The following is a 17,657-nucleotide window of genomic DNA, read 5'->3' on the forward strand; positions in this document are numbered from 1 at the left end:
TGACAAAAGAAAGTTTTTATTCCAGCAACTTCTCAACAGTAGCAAGAAAAATGAGGAAAATGGAGCACAGAGTTTATTTGTATTTACTAATGCTTTCCTCTAGTTTACTTTGGAGATAGAATCCCTCTTTGTTCTTGTCTTAGCAATTCAAAATTCTTCAAACAATTTGTTAGAATTTTAAGATGAGCTAAGTCATGAGTATAAACTAGCTCCCAGTTTAAAAACATTCTGTCAAGTGCTCCTATCAGGACTTGTTCAGTTCAATGAATGATTTTTAAGCATTTTAAACGTCAATACTTTGTTAAGCAGACACAGTAATCAGATAAATAATATTTCTAACATCAGTACAAACTTCATATACAAAACCTTTTCAGAATTCTTCTGAAAAAGAGTCTTCAGTTGATAAAAATAAACTCTATTAGTTACCCTGGCAATCAGACAGGCGTAACCAGCATCCAATCACAAGATAATGTCTCTGCTGTGATGGGATTTAGTTCCTTTTCTCCTTTCACATTCATCCATAGGAGCACATACATTGCCAAGCAAATACGTGGCCATATAGATGCATTCAAAAAAGTCTTTTAGAGGACCTGCCAGAAATTGCAAATCCATAGTTTTAGTTATAGAAACAGGTAACTGGATCCAGAGTTTTAACAAGATGCACACACGAAGACCATCATTTCCGGAATCGTTTAAATAGTGGATGGATGTGTTTATTTGTAGATGCCTTACTCCGAGATGTGTGGTATTCCATATAAACTGTGTCATCTGCTCCTGACAAAGAGCTCATTGTGCCTGTACGACGTGACACCTATAGGAAAGGGGAGAAACAGGTGATTAATGTGTGATTACATTGATCAGCTCAAACCTACTGATCCCCTAGTTACGGGGCAGCACTATTCATTTACTGACCTCAACACCAAAAGCCTTTGAAATTTTTTTCTTAAAGAATTTCTACAAAGAAAGTCACTGCCCACCACTCACTCTAAGTTTATAGACTTTAAACAGTGCCCCTGTGGCATAGAGAAACTGGGACACGATTCAAGGATCACAAGGACCACAAGAGGGTATGTATGTGCTCTGACATATGCCTATCTTAAAAGTGTTTTAAAATATTCCTTGCTTGTGACTGAAAAGATGAACTTCAAAATCTGCAACAATAGATGGGTCATCATCTTCAAATACGATGAGGCAGGACGAGAATTCTGTTTGTCTAACTTCCTTCTAGTGCCCAACAAATGAATTAACAGCCAAGTACTAATACAGCTTAAAAACGTTTTCCAATGTTTCACAAAGATATTAAGGCATCAATGATGTCATCACATTCAGAATTAAAATGGGATGGTTCAGTTCTGCAGCATACGTGGTTATCATTTTCAGAGCATTTTTCATTACCTGAACTGACTTTGAACCATACTCTCCAGCAACTACCTCCTCTTCAGCATCTAGGTCAGATGCTTGCAGGACTTTCTGGAGAAGCTGCTGCTGTTCTTCTTTGGATGAAAATGACAGTTCTTCTTCTTCCATGCCTGCAAGTTTTGTTATTACCTAAGAAACAAAGCAAAGTACAAGGTAGGGATTCTCATTCTTTGAGTGTTGGTGCTCAAAACCAAGAGAAGGCATCCTGCTGGAAATGCCTTGAACTGTTATTACCTGTGGTGGGAGTGCAAGTGTACCCCCCACCCTATTATGTACCCCCGTTATGTTCTGGCTAGAAATGCGAAATACAAACCTCTCTCCTTCTTAAAAAAGGCAGTTCTGGACAGAGAATGTCAGCTGAACAACTTCCATACCAGCTTGATCAGGAACTTTACTGAAAGTTAACTTCATGCTGCAGGCTGTAGGTTTGTCTAGTTATGATTCAGTAAATTCTTTACTATGTAAACACAGTAAATTCTTCATTCCTAGGGTGGTAAGGCACTGGAACAGGTTGCCCAGAGAAGCTGTGGATGCCCCATCCCTGGATGTGTTCAAGGCCACACTGGATGGGGGCTTTGGGCAACCTTGTCTAGTGAGAGGTGTCCCTGCCCATAGCAGGGGGTTAGAATTAGATAATGTTTAACATTCCTTCCAGCCCCAACTGTTATATGAACTAGTACTTTATAGTTCATAAAATTAATCCATTAGCTTTCCAGGCACTAAGAATTTTAGCATAAATATTTATGAATATGGGCAAAAAAATTAACATTAAGATTCCCGATCAGTTGTTGAGAGACAAAACAGCAATCTGCAACTAAACAGCAGCAGCATAGCAAAACGACTCTTTCAATTTTGTGTCTAAGCACACAAAAATAAAGTGGGTGTTATGTTAGTTCTTTTCAAAATTCCTAGTAAATCATTTGATAACCATGTATGCAGGGCACATGCCATCTACTGGCAATATAGTGCCATATATTTCATTAATTGAAAATTCTCCTTTTCTGAAGAATTGTAAAGCTCTCAAGTTTCTGTTATGAAGCATGAGAATAGGCAGCTTGCTTTCTTAAGCAAGTTATTTTGAACACTTCACAAGAATTTTTCCCGCAGTTAAATGTGTTCTGGTAAGCATACATTTATACATGAGAATCCCACTTTTCCCACCATGTTTCCATCCTGAAGACACTTTGAGACATTCAAATTCAGCCATTTCCTTCAATTATCTAGTGCTTTCCCTCCTCATTCTCCTTTTACAGTTCATCTAGAGTCAGCAGAATTAGAAAGTAATTACATCAGTAATCTGGGCTGCATCTGATCTCAAAGACTGATAAAACAACAGAAATACAGCTTAAGGCAAAACAAATTCACATTAGACACAAAGCAGTGTTTTTGAAAAACAGAGCGGAAATACTAGTACGACCAATCCATGTTGTGGGCTGCTGTCAACGGCAATTTTTAAATCAAAAATGGATGTCTGAAAAAGTCTAGTTTTAAGAATCCAATCAGGGAAGTAATCCATCCTATTACATGGTCAAATTAACACTGTTGTCTCTCTTGTTGTTTAAGAAGCACATGTGCTATAACCATCTCAAATCTAAAATGGAGTCACGAGAAGCAATTTTAAATTGCATTAGCCTGTTTCCAGTTGTTGCAAAACAGTGCTAACATGATTCACAGAATGGAAAGAATTCCCACTGCATCATAATTTTTTTAAGCAGTTCATCAGATGCCAAGTTTTAAGTGATCCCCAGGTCTTTGATATAGTATACTAATACTTCTGGTATTGGTTTAAAATTCAAATATATCCCACATTCAACCTCAAAACCACAATACAGTAAAAAACTAAGCTTTGGTTAGCTAAAGAAAAATCTTTTAAATAATTAAGACTCCAAGTAGCAAATTGTGATGACAAGGCTCTATTTAAGAAGCAAAGACAAAATGTGTGACTTAGCAAACAAATATTAATCTAGTTCTCTTTTTTGGTGAAAGGCAGAGAATGGAGCTATTGAAAGATTAAAAGAAGAAAGTAAATCCTAGAAGAAAAGCGCAAACTGTTACCTTCTTAAGGCAGTACTGAATTTTTAGTAAGGTTGAGCATTAGGAACAAAAATTACAAAGGAGAAGATATCAGCACTGAAATAATTACCTAAAGATGAGGTAGAGTCATGATGGCAAACATCTGCTGGGAATGACATATACACAGCTGATCCTGGCTTGTAATGAAGAAACACAATAGATGGTTTCTTCAAGTTTCTTCCAGCCCTGATCTTGTTTGATGCCAGCTATGACTAAGGCTTAAACTTTGGCAAACAGAAGAAAAATAGATATTCTAACATTTTGTTACTCAACTGCAAATAAAGAACACTCCAGGACTGGTCAGCTAAAACGTTGCTTCAGACACTCACAGCTGCCACTTGTAATACTTTACTCCCATACCAACTCAAAGCTCCCAGAAGTAGGTCTTCCTTGCAAAATACAAACCCTCTATTTTAACTCCTTATTTCGTTACATCATCCAAGGCATTCAAATATAAGCAAAGGGATTTCTCTGAACATTTTGGCTATAGCTACATAGATACAGTTTTAAGTAGCTGCAGCTAACCGATCTGCAATTTTGACAAAGTATATTCACTCCAAAGCAAAACAAGGCTTTTACCTCTAAAGACTGTGACATCTGTTTCAGCTCCTTAAAGCTCTCCTTAATGGGGGCACTGATTACAAGGCAGTTTACTTTGGGGTGGCTGCAGTTCAGTTTTTACCCACAGAGATATCCCACAGTGCACATATGCCTCACAAAAAAAAAGATCTTCAACAGCTAGGGTCAAGTGCAATCCAGCAGAGGCTGCTTGCTCTCTCACCTGGTGCAATTCTTGCAGGATTCTTCAACATCATAAGCTAGAGCTCATTTCCTAAAGGCACGTATGGGAACCCTATCTTTTACTTCTCAGCCATGTTTCTTGGAAGAAGCGTTTTTGGGAATGCTACTAATAAGAGCAGTGAAACTCCAGTTGTAAAGGAATAAATATACTTGAAAGCAAGGGCTATCATGAGACACTGTTGCCTCTAACAAACAAAGAGATGAGCATATAGCATAGCCTGCAGATTAAAATAAAAATTATAGGCCTTGGGCTCTATAAAATCGAGGAACTTTGGTGGAATGAGATTTTATGTCTGGAGGAAGATGACATACCTATGTACATAATACACTGAAGTACAAAGGGTGCACAAATTTCAGGGTTTCCTTGGAAGACAGGGCTTGTGCCTACTGGCTGCAGCAGCTAGTTTTTGACAGGACAGACAGTGCTGTAACTGTATCTAATTTGATGTCTCACTATCACTGTATCCAAGAGAGGACACACTTTGGAGCTTGTTGACTACCCTAGCCAATGAAACAACAATCAAGAGAACAATCTTGAAAGTCAGATGGTTTGAAGAGTATCCTTACAGGTCATCACACATCTAAAAATATAAAAATAAGAAGAGAGGAAACAACACATGACTGGAGAAATGAGATGGTGTTAAGTCCTTTATGAAAGGACTCGAGGAGAAACTTCTGACTTACAGTCATGGCTCTGTTATGTAGTCAACACTGAAAATCTTCTCCATTTTGAGGACTACATATTAGCTGTAGGTAGGAAGATTTCTACTCCCCAGTTAGTTTTTTTCCAAAGTAAATTCTGTGATTTCTTCACCAATCAACATTCAACATAGCCATTTTGGATTTGGGTGATATACTTCAGAACGAAGTGCAGAGAACATTACAAGAGCAAGATCAAACTGTTTGTGCTTATTTAGCTTCCACTGTCTGAAGACATCCACGAGCTACAACAGTTTCTGCTAACACAGAGACACCATACCAACATGGCTGTTAGTATGGCCTGCCCACTGTATGATCTCTTCAGCCACAAGTAAAAATATTTTGTCTCCATAGTGAAATGCTAGCTTGAAAGTGGAGTTATTTGGAATTTGTGATGCTTTGGAAATTTTCTCAATAGCTGCTGGCCACCAAAACATGACCAACCATCAACAATATTTAATGTACAAGTAGTATGATAATATACTAATAAGAGGCCTGCATGGATGGACAACTGAAGAGGATGAGCATAAACCAACCACACAAGTGAAGTTCTGCCTCACTCCCCTGCACCTACTTGGTCTGAAGTTAGAATACTGACCTTCCTAGAAGTTGTATTAAACTACTTGTATCTACCCTCACAGTAATATAGATGAAAAAACAACACTGGAACGGTTTTTGCCTGCAAGCAAAACCTTCATTAATACATTCCGCAACAGGAGTTCTCAAGTATTTGACCTAGTAGTAAAATGAAAGAATATGAATATATGAATATGAAAGCACGGAACCTGCTTTGGGCTGGGGGTTGGATCTGATGATCTCTTGAGGTCCCTTCCAACCCCTACAATTCTGTGATTTGTGAATGTTATATATGTATAGTAAACAGAAGGGATGAGTTACCTTGAAGCTGTAGCCTTGATCTACAAGAAACCGTTGTCGCTTGGTTGAATATGCCATTTCCTGAGTGTCTTGGGACACAAGAGAATAAAAAAAGGCATTGTATTCCTCTGCAACCATGCCTAGGAGACAAAGACATCAAATGATTAATTCCATCTGGAACACTGTAACCAAGAAAAAAAAAGGACTAAACAGTAAAACCAGGTGTTTAAATAAGCCATCTCTCCACAAAATCAATTTGTAAAGTTTATTTTAAAGACAAACTGCACCCAAACCATAAATAGATCGACAAAGCATATCACATGGAAATTCCCACTCTTGTTCTTAGTAACTTGAGCAAGGGTTAAGGGGAAAAAACTGGAAAAAGAACTTTAGACTATCACAGTTATGCTGGTACTCCAAGAAGAAGCTGCTTCTTTGCTATGCTAGACAAAGTAAAAGATAAAATTCTTTACATAACAGACTTGCAAATAAGTAGTAAAAAGTCAAAACAAGGATTTTAATACACATCCAAAAGCTGAACGTAAAATACAAAGAAAAACTTTTATCAATGTAAACCAGAGTTAGCAGTCTTAGGATAAACCAGCCTGTGCACCTTTTAACATCAACATTTTTTTTTTTAAGGCAAACAAAAACAACCTTGAAGTTGTTATATCTCTTACCTAAACAGCACTAGGTACTCTTTTAAAAAACAAGGTCTCACCGAGACTTTGTTAATTCACTAACACAGGTTTTGTATGCATCTTCAAACAAAGCCTCAGCAGTAAGTACAAACTGCACATAAAATAACTGTGTATGTAGATTTCAAGTGCAAGTACAAATTGTTTTAAGAATAATTTTTATTTATAAAAAGCTCTTTATGTTTTGCAAAACCACAATTATTTGTAAAACAAATCCCATTTTAAAAAGAAAATAGTCAGCATGCATTCAAAATGTGCTTTCCAGACATTTTCTTTTAGAGTAACACAATTTTTCTAAAACAATCTCATGCTAAGGGAATTATCAAGGAATGAAAAACTGAAAGAAGAACTAAAGAGAAAAAAGTTAATTTTCCTTCAGATTTTTAGTGTTTCTAACTCAAAGCATTACTCTCCCAAAAAACGCTTAATTTTCCTTCACTGATGTACAGACATACACTCTTTGAAAAAAAACAAAAAACAAACAAACAAACAAAAAACACAAGGTCAATATAAAGAACTATCATGAATATCCAGTTTCTATGTGATTCTCCCATTTCTTCTCTGTAATCCAGAAAAAGAACGAACAAAATCAGCAAGGTTTAAAAAGGGATATAGGAAGGCTGGACCAAATGAAGGGCTTTCTGAGAAAAGCAGCAGCAGAGTTATTTATCTTAAGTGAATCCATTTTAAATGGTTTTGGCTCCAGCCCAACAGCTCTGTAACACTGGCATGTTGGTAAGCAGGAAAAAAGCATTAAGGCCCATAGTAAGACCTCATTCTTTCCTGAAAATGACTTACGGCTTTACTGTTTAAATAAGTACCCATGACTTCTGCCTGAAGATTTAATGTGAACCAGGCAAGTCCCAGGGTCTGTCGTGTTTCTGGCATTTAGCTCCATTCAACAAAAAGAGCCTTTGCTGAACGGTACCAAGACAACACTGCAGAGAGTGCTTTGGCAGGAAGAAAATTATAGGTATAAGCAAGTCTGTGTAAGGGCAAGAAAGTCAGATTTCCTAAACGACACAAAAACAGAGGTAAAAAACAAAACCCCTACCCTGCTTACAAGAGTCATTTTTCCAGATAGACAAACACAGAACTATGAATAATTTCACTCTCCAGCTGACAGTTACAGCCTCCACTAAATTATGACTGCTTCCCTAGTGAATACTCACTCTTTCTAAAATAAGTGCTAACAGGCTGTGACATAAACCAACTTTCAAACTTATTACCACCTTGTACAAGAGAACTCTTGAAGCAGAACCACTTTTGCCTGGAGCTACTTTTTAACTTGTCTTGGGAAGATATAAACTGAAATACAGCAGATTAAGCATTCCTTGTTTAACAGCTAATGGAACAGCCTTAAGTCAGTGTCTGTTAGGAAACATTCAGTTCATCAAGTCAACCAGAAATTCATGTCTAAGAAACAGTTCTCCTTAGTTCCAGACAAACTGAAACATAAAAAAAAATGTGACAGAAGCACCCCACTACCACCTTCCCAATAATATTCCTCAAACTAAAAATGGATGGGAGTCATCAGTCAGATTTCCAGTAACCAAAGATGCGATTCCTAAAACCCTGCCTACACAAAAGTTTAAATCCTACTGACCTTCTGCTTATCCATCACAAAAATGAAAAAGTCAGTACAATCAGACAGTTTTCTAGGTGATCTCTACTGACTGACTCTAGAAGCCACCATAAAGAATTAATTTCACAGCCTCATTACAACAAAATGAACCACGGTTCAACAGAAGCGGACAACATCTATCCCTTTTTCAGACAAAGTTTTTCCATTGTGGTGGCTTTCTATTTATTTGTTCTCAATGAGAGCAATTGCTTGACAACTTGCACTTAACCTAAACCACACCAAACCAGCAGGCTGGTTACAACTGGTTTATACAAACCTGCTAGTGACTAACAACTGTGCTAAAATGCTGGACAGGAAGCCCACCTGAAAAACTTCTACTGAAAAAGCTGCCTACTACATCTTTTAATCAATCGTATCACTGTCAGTCAGGCTGCTTGAGCCACCTACTGCAAGCATTGGAGCTAACACCAGCCAGAAATCCTCCTGTCTGTCATGTCAGCAGAGCTCACTGGCACTTCAACTACAGGGGAAGAACTCCACAGATACCCCAGACAAATAGCTTTGCATTTTACAATTTACTTATCCCCTAGAATCCCCCAATCGTTAAAAGCCAGAATCAAATAATAGCAACAATACTTGTTTTATGGTCATACAATATATTCAAAATCCACAAATTTTGGAAAAAAAAAAAAAAATCATCATGAGTTCTGGCTCCAGAAACATTGAATGCTTCTACTGATATTACGCATATTTGACAAAGCTAATTTTAAGTTGTTAAAAGTGAAACAAAAATTGGGAAAAAAACTCAAGAGTTATTCTGGCAACAGTGAAACAACATTATAATGGAAGGGCAAAAAAAATGTGAGAAAATATTTAAGAAAATACATTTCTGGCTGGAAAGAAAGGAAAGAAAATATGATGCAAGTGAAAGACAGGGTGGCATCTATATTATTGTCAAAAAAACCTCTCCCATGTGATCTCAACCTAACAGCTTATTTATGATGACACAGTTTATTTTGTTTACGTTTCAGTATTCCATTTAAACTGAATAATTACTTAAATGCTAAACAGAGCCTAAGAACTATCTCATTTACCTTTTTTGGCTCTCAGCACTCGCCCCAGTCTTTGAGCCTCCTGTCTTCGAGACCCACCATGGGATGAAATCTGAATCAGAACATTGGCTTCTGGTAGATCGAAGGACGTATCCCCTACCTACAACACAGAAGCAGTCTCTGAGCAGCATCTTATATTTATATGCAGGTTTCATAAACAAAGACTGAGTACAAAGTACACCTTTGTTACCTGCAATACAAAGATGGCCAATGCACAACGTGCATATATAACTTGCTCTTAAATAAAGTTCACTCTGAAAATGGATACAATAACACACTAAGTCCTCAATTACCTTGGAAATGAAAATAGTGTTGATTTTTGGATTGTGCTTGAAGTTTTGTAGAATTTGCATTCTTTCTCCTTGTGCAGTAGGACCATATATATAGGGTCTGGAAAAAAAAAAAAAAAAAAAAAGACAAAACAAACCACAGAACAAATGCAAATTAAACCAAATCAAGGTTTCTAAGTCATTTCTTCACAAAGATACCACAACAGGAAGCACAGAACACATTTGAACTGATAAAAGAATAGACCACATTTCGATACAGCTTACAGTTTGCTTTTAGCTTGTTGGGATGTTTATGGCAGCTATCCAGCTTGTGGAACCCTTTACAACAACCCAGCCTGCCAGAAATAAATTCTGGTAGTTACAAATGTTTTGCAATTATGTGCACCAGTGAAGCTGTAGATGAGACCGAATACATGTACTAGGCCTACATGAAAGACTAGAGGCAGCTGTTAAAATAAAAGACGTTTTCCTCAAATCTACTGAGTTAGCACATTAACAGCTGCAACCTTTGCTTCCTATTTAAACACTTGAAAATCCATGCTTCTCTAACAATTCACTTCCTTCAAACATTTTATTGCTTCACTGGGATCCCACAGCTGTTCAGGGGTAGGTGAAGTGCCAGAGCATCGGAGGTACCTGCCTACAACACAGAAGCAGTTTACAACACAGGAAAAAAAGGGGAAGGTGTCATTCTTTGTTTTATCCGCAAATTGGCTTTGAGAGGAAAAAAAGGAAAAAAGCATTAATTCTTAATTGTCTCTACCAGATGGATCCTAAAGTACAGGGATGCCAGCAATTCAGGGCCCAAATACCAGGTTAGGTTCAAGGCCAATGCTTTTGCCATACATCTCCCAAGCAAAACAAAACTGAAGTGCTACACATCACAGCAAACTGAAAAAGCCAAGAACAGCCTTTAACAAGCGCTCATATTTGGTACTCAGCAAAAAAGGAAGCATGGCATGGACTAAATAAAACAATGTTGACAACGAATTAGCAAATATTGCAACCAGAAACTGTAAAACTGATATTGTAATTTTAAATTTCCTCCAATGCACTCTGGTTGAACCTGTTATCTCATCCGTGCCCCAAACTGGGTGCCAAAAATGAGCATTGTGGTTTAACACCACACCACCACCTACTCACTCTCCCCACAGTGGGATAGGGGAGAGAATCAGTGGGCAGAAGTGAGCAAACTCATAGGTTTCATACAGGTTTTGAGGAGAACAAAACAAACGAACACACAAAGAGAAACAAAACTAAGAAGAACAAGTGAAGTAAAATTCAATGGCTCACCACCAGCCAACCTAATCCAGGCAGCCCCCAAGCAACTGCAGCCCTGGCACACTTCTCCCGCTCAGCTTTTAGTGCTGAGCAGGACACCAATCCTGTGGTCCACAGCACCCCTGTGGCCAGCCTGGGCCAGCTGCCTCGGCTGCGTCCCCCCCAGCTGCCGCACCCCCAGCCTCCTCGCTTGGTGGGGCAGCGTGAGAAACAGAACAGACCTCGATTCCGTGAAAACACTGCTCTGCAACAACTAAAACATCATCACTGTATTATCAACACTATCTTTATCAGAAATACAAACATAGCACCATACAAGCTACTAGGAAGAAAATTTAAATTAAGCACAGAATAACCTGAAGTGCTAGGCTATCAGTCCTCCGTTTTAAGCCCCACCGTCCCTGCACCCTACTTCACCATAATTAAGACGCATCTAAGTACTTTCCAGAACATAGAATGTGGAGTGCTAGATTGATTTTTTTTTTTTTTAATGAAACCTTTCATTTCCTACAAAAAGGTGCTTGAGGGATCTATAAAGATGCCTCTCCCATATTTTGACATATTGTCAAAACTACACAAGGACAGTCCTTCAAAAACAGCCATTTAAATATATTAACAGCACCAGTAAAAAATAAACAGCCCAAGTTATACAACTCTCGAAGAACGACTCATGACAGTAAAAGCTGGCCAAGCAAATTTGAATTCCATGGCCCCAGAAGTTATAGACAAACTAATTCCTGTCATGTGCATGGCCTTTCCCTGCCAGTACCAAAGGAACACGTGGGGGTCGAGGAGGAACGGGCACAGGGGTGTCATTAAAACACTCTCACACTCATCTAGCACTGCAACTGTCCTTTCCTTTTAACATGTCTCTGTAAACTGTAACTCCATACATGATGCGTGGAAAGGAGAACTGAGTCAAGAACGTGAAAAGCAAGTACCTAATATTTCTTCAACTAATTATGCTGCCATACTTCTACAGCATCTACCCCATTAAAAACTGTTGTGCTATTTAGCAAGCACCCCCTCCTTGTATGTGTCCTTGTTAAAGGCTCTTTTTCTGTGGTGCACTGAACGCTGCTAGCGACATTCCAGAGGCATCATTATAGCTAATCTCTGTCCAGACAGATTTAAAAAATGATGAAAGAGACCACGGGTGTTGGAATTCATCCAGCACTATTAGCTCTGCTCTTTGATGCCACAGCAAGCCAGCACAACATGGCTGTTAAACTACCATCAGTCAAAACTGAGCAGAAATTTTGGAAAGTGTAAGGAGATTCATTTGTGGCTTTGCTAAGTACTACTGAAATTCCTAGACATGAAATCATACGGTCAACATGCACCACAGCTTCCGGCAAAATTTTATTTGGGCTCTTTACAGAAAGGACAAGGCCAGCTTCTGTGCGTGTTTTCACCAAAGTACAAAAAAATAAGGTTCTCTCTTTTGTTTAAAAAAAAAAAAAAAAAGTTTAAGACCTTTTGAGAACCTGAACAAGAAGGACATGGGCTCCAAAAGATCAGAAAGATCCAGTTCATTTGAAACTGTGCCTCCCAGATCATAGCTTCCCCTGCCTCTCTATTATAGAAGGAGTTCTGGTAACTTTTTTAAAAAGCCCCCTGATTTTGCCCACCAGCTAATAATAATGGAAAATGGAGAAATAATAAGTCATTCACAGTAAACTTGCATAAGAACTCCTCTGAGCCAAATGCTAATCAGAGATTCTTTTCAAACTGTTCTACATTGGAATAACATCGTAATGCCAGAGAATAGCCTCCTGAATTCCTTTCTATATAAAAGGATTGGAGTTAAATCAAAAAATTACAATAAATGTCTAGAGGTGACTGAAATCTGTGAGATAACTTTCCAGGAAGAAGAAAAACAACAGTGCCATCACTGGTTGGGAACACTTACTTTCCAAGCCTAATTGCATACTCCTTCAGTGCAAACACATTGTCAGCAAAAACGATGATTTTGTCATTCCGTCGCTCGTGAAACTTAATCAGGAACTGGCAGGCTCGGAACTTATTTGGGTTCATGGTGTAGAGCAGTATCCGTTTCTTTGTTTTGATGGCTACATATTCTCGATAAAATTCGGGTGACATTGGGCACCAAACCTAGAATTAGAAAACATACACAGAGTAACCCCCAGTTATTTTTTGTATCCCAGAGGGAATTTAAAAGATATTGGGGGTTGATAATACATGAAAGCTTTCTGTACAGTGCAGATCACAAATCTTAATACAGTAACTTCTGTACTAAAAGGGTGAAAGGTACAGGCTGTGGCACTGTGACCACAACAGGAACAGGCAGGGGACCGACTGGAACAGGACTGGAAAAAAGTTGTTTCACACCTGGTAGTTTCACTGAATGCTACCACATATTAGAAAGCAAGTATTAAGGGAACGAACTTTGTATAATCTCCCTGCCACTGCAGTCAACGCCTTTTCCCTAAAAATTCACTTTCATCCATATTCTGAAAACCTAAAGACACATTTAGTCTTCATTACAGAACAAAACTGTATGAACAAGTTAATTACTTTAACAGACTGCAGCTATTTATGTAACTGCTGCTCTCTCTTCTGGCACCGTGAAAGAGTAATACCTGCAGTGGCCATGCCCTGCCTAATCAGACAGCAGCACTGCCCTCTCTTGTCACCTGGCAAGAACTGCACTTACAGAGTGAGCTAGACATCTTGCAAGGCTATGGAGAATAGCTGGTAAGAGATGCTACTTCTCTATAGCATGCCAAGGAGATCCAAACAAATAAGCAATGCAGCTGTGCATGTATTAGTATTTTCCAGACATCAATTTTTTTTGTTTTGATTCTCTGCTTTAGCAATATCTCAGAGTATTATTTCAAAACATTGACCTTAAGAATATCAATTTACATGTCATTCAGGAGAAAGGCAACACAGACTTTACTTTCCAATGTCTCAATGGTCTCAATGTCTCAATATTAGTTATACTGAACGATACCTAAACTTTGAACATTATTAAGTTTTTATTTTTAATTATTAATTTTAATTTAATTTACCAATAATTAATAAAATAATAAAAATAATTAATTTAATGATAAAAATATCGATTTATTAATTTTAAATTAAACTTAAATTTCATGGACTGAGAGAAATCACGTTGGTGGTGGAATTAACCAAAGTACCTTAACACTGTCAGATCTGAATTTGCAGACCAATTATTCTCCTTTCCACCTAGATACTTTCTAGATACTCTTTCTTTGCATTCTATTACTTTCAAAAAGTACATAAGCTCCACTACCCCTGGTTTGCACAAAGTCCAAAAGGAAAACAATGGACTCACATGAGAAAGTAGCAGATACTGTTGCTACAAGTCAGTTTGGTTTATTTTTCCTTTACTTTAATTGACTGATCATATTAATAACCTTGGATATTATACATAATAAATATGTAAAAATACAACCAATTGCTTTCATAAATTATCTGTAATGTACTGTAGCTCCAGTACATTTATCACAGCTAGTAATCTTCGTAATAATCTTTGTACTTTAGTAGGCAACAGACTGGAAATCCAATCCACTTACTTGTGGATTTTATTTTTTAAGAAATGCTATCTCATGTGGAAGACCCCCCATGATTCTACACTATAAGGACAAAAATGAACAATTATGAAGATGTTTTCCTACCAGTTGATACTAGTATTCCAGTTATAAGGTTTTGATGATAATCAAGAGTGACCCAGAAAGGATAAAAAGGAATAAATTCTGCATCTTTTCTCCCACTCACTATGGGAGTTAGGAAGAATTAAATGAAACTAGCCAAGACAGGTTTGAAATAAAATAAAATACAAAAAATGTACACTAATCCAGGTAAAAATCAAGAGAGAGTTAAGCTATGAAACTCCACCATAGCAAGTTGTGGCTGCTAAAACTCTCCTTCTATTCAGTGGGAGACAAGAAGAGATCATGAAAAAGAAACCCGCTTACGGTTACGCAGGTATCAGTTATAGCTCATAAATGATCGAAGGCTTGGAGAGGTATCAGAAGAAACAGATACACCTGCCCTGTTCTTATACTCTTCTCTAAGTATCTTTACAATTAGTAGAGACAATATATTAAACAAGACCTTTAGTCTGACTCAGAAAGGCTACTTTAACATTCTGCCTGTATGAAAGGTTTCCACTTACCTGATACCAGATTTTTATCTCATCCATTTGTTGGAAAGACTAGAGGTCACATATTATTATATTGAAAAGAAATATCAAGACCAAATTTCATGTTGTCCATTTTCACCCTCATGCCTTAAGGCTTGAAATAAGCAGCTGTTTTCTTATTTGTAAGCTTTCTACTGTCCTTCTTTGTTAAATAATTTTCCTCAATAGACTACAGACTACCAGTTGAAGTCTCTATTAAAAGCAGCTTCAAGCATACCACCTGACCAACACCACACTGAACTGAGCTTAACATACAAAATTGAATCAGACAACGTGACTGCCAGCTGCAAAGTGGGTCTACAATTCTGCAGCTGCTGCTCGCATTCCTGAATACTGAACTGGGGACAGCCGATCAAGCACGACAATGCCTGAAGAGAAACAGTGCTGAAGTCATGCTACTGGATTTGCAATGTGTTCATATTGACCAGTGACAGCCTTGCTTGAGCTACAGAACAAGTGAAATAAATACTTAATTCTATAGTTGTTCCCCCCTAAAAAAAGGAAAAAAAAAAAAAAAAAAGGTTATAAACATATTAAATATATACTGGTAGTACTGAAAAGCAGAGCATCACCTCAGCACACTGCACTTTAGCAATGTAGCCACTGTTCTGCAGCTCCATCCAGTTGGCTTCATAGAGCTTTGGTCCGATCAGGAAGTTCAGGTCAACAATTTTATCATCTTCTCTGACCAGGGTAGCAGTCAGTCCCAGTTTACAGTGGGCTTGTACAATAGTGAGCACACGTCTGAACATTTTTGCTAAGAAACATAAGACAAATTTTCTGTTTGAGAGCAACAAATTTTCTTTCCTAAACGGATTTAGAATACAAGTCCTGCAATTAAAAAAAAAAAAAAAAACTCCACTCCTGAACACAAAGCAAGTACAACATTAGGAAATATCACCCCATTTCACATACACTTCTAACAGTATTCTGTGCTACAGCAACACTTTAAACTGATTGGTGCTTCAGTTCACACCCTCAACATACAGTGAAAATCCCAGTAAACCTTCTGGCATTTGTATTACTTTCTGTTTCCCCAAAAAAACCATAATATATTCAGAGAGGTTACATGACTTACCTAACATCATGTAGTATTTCACAGAAAGATCTGTGACACGAGGACTCTTGGCTGACTTTGCCAAATTCAGGACTAATATATGGCAGAATTACTTATCTTTGGCATTGCTACAAATCCTGTGATTGCAGAGTTTGTAGACACAGGAAGTGCTGTATCTTTTTTTTTTTTTTTTTTATGAAATGAAGAAAGAACAAGAGTGAAAGAACTGGAGCAGCAATATGCTACTTTGTTAAAATGGCAGGTATCTCTATCATTTCAGCAGAGACCAAATTATTCAAATTATACCATGACAGCAAGGTGGAGCAGTTATCAGAATCCTGGGTGGTACTTTTAGCCAGGATTATCCCAGACACTTTAATGCTACATTGTTGCTTTCCAATAACATAGATCTGAATTACATAGTAACTTCAAATACAACAGCTATTTCTGGACATTAATAGTTACCTGTATTTTATGGAATAGAAGTAGGTATTAAAAGCTAAGCCTACAGTGCAATGACATCTCAAAAGCAAAGAAAGCAGAAGTACTTCTGTCCTATTCCTGAGGAGAGTACCACCATCTACATAACAAATTTGTCTACAACAAAATTCTATAAATTTAAGTATCTTAGCGATCAGTTTGTCACCCTATGCCAAAGGAGAAGGCGTGTGTACTGTACTACCATTATAGAGAATGAAGTGGCTAGTTTGAAGGATTAAAAAAATAATAAAAAAATCAATGGTCAGCTAAACTCTGTAGCATCAGACAAAAAGCAAATTAGAACAAAGCAGTTTACTTGTTTAAGTCTCAAAACCCTATGACACAGGTCTACACGCTATCATGAGAAACATAGCAACATAGCAAAAAAAAAAAAATCCCATAATCTTCCATATGAGCAATGAAACTTTAATAACAGCATATATAGCACGAGGGGTTTGTACACCATTTCCTTACCAGGGATAGTATGCACTTCATCAAGTATCATAAGGCCCCACTCTTGACTTTTAAGCCACTCCATTACTCTCTCTGCTTCCCAGGATCTCTTAGTCGTGTGTCCCAGCATGGAGTATGTGCTGATAGCAACAGAACAGCCAATGGGCTTGTCTTTGGCATCAGAGGTGAACCGACATATCTGGCTGTCATCGATGGTGGACCACATCTTGAATTGGGCTTTCCACTGCTCTACAGACACAGCAGAATTGCCAAGGACCAGACACCGCTTGCGGACAGTACAGGCAGCTGTCACACCAACGAGGGACTTGCCAGCACCTGTAGGGGAGGAGGAAGGACACTCATCATTCACCTCACTGACAGCACTGCAAGAAAAAGAGGGAAGGGAAATAGGAAAACAGAGGATATGAAATCATATAAGGGCAAAGTTTTCACTGTTTCTGTAGTATACCAGTCTTAAAGAATGAACTCTCTTCGGTAAGAACATCTGGATTGCCCCATCCTCGCAGCTTTCTCAAGTAAATCACTGTAATCTTTGCTTTTGCCATAGAAGCTTTCTATGCTTTCTTCCTTTCAAAAGCAGGTTAAATTCCAGGTGGCCACAGAAAGCTTCTGGTAGGTGTCAT

General features: G+C 37.9%; 1 protein-coding gene across 1 annotated transcript in view; it reads right to left on the reverse strand.

The window, feature by feature from the left end:
* The window catches only part of ERCC3 (ERCC excision repair 3, TFIIH core complex helicase subunit), a 22,180-nt gene continuing 4,523 nt past the window's right edge, over positions 1–17,657 (reverse strand). Inside the window, exons 8-15 of the mRNA XM_084288758.1 lie at positions 17,035–17,349; positions 15,596–15,780; positions 12,747–12,949; positions 9,557–9,653; positions 9,246–9,363; positions 5,890–6,008; positions 1,396–1,548; positions 1–811 (exon numbers count right to left, since the gene is read on the reverse strand). Coding sequence (XP_084144884.1) covers positions 677–811; positions 1,396–1,548; positions 5,890–6,008; positions 9,246–9,363; positions 9,557–9,653; positions 12,747–12,949; positions 15,596–15,780; positions 17,035–17,349 — 1,325 coding nt within the window. The 3' untranslated portion in view covers positions 1–676. The remainder of the gene's footprint in view (positions 812–1,395; positions 1,549–5,889; positions 6,009–9,245; positions 9,364–9,556; positions 9,654–12,746; positions 12,950–15,595; positions 15,781–17,034; positions 17,350–17,657) is intronic.

The sequence above is a fragment of the Netta rufina genome (assembly GCF_964035555.1).
Source record: "Netta rufina genome assembly, chromosome: 6".
Classification (NCBI taxonomy): Eukaryota; Metazoa; Chordata; class Aves; order Anseriformes; family Anatidae; genus Netta; species Netta rufina.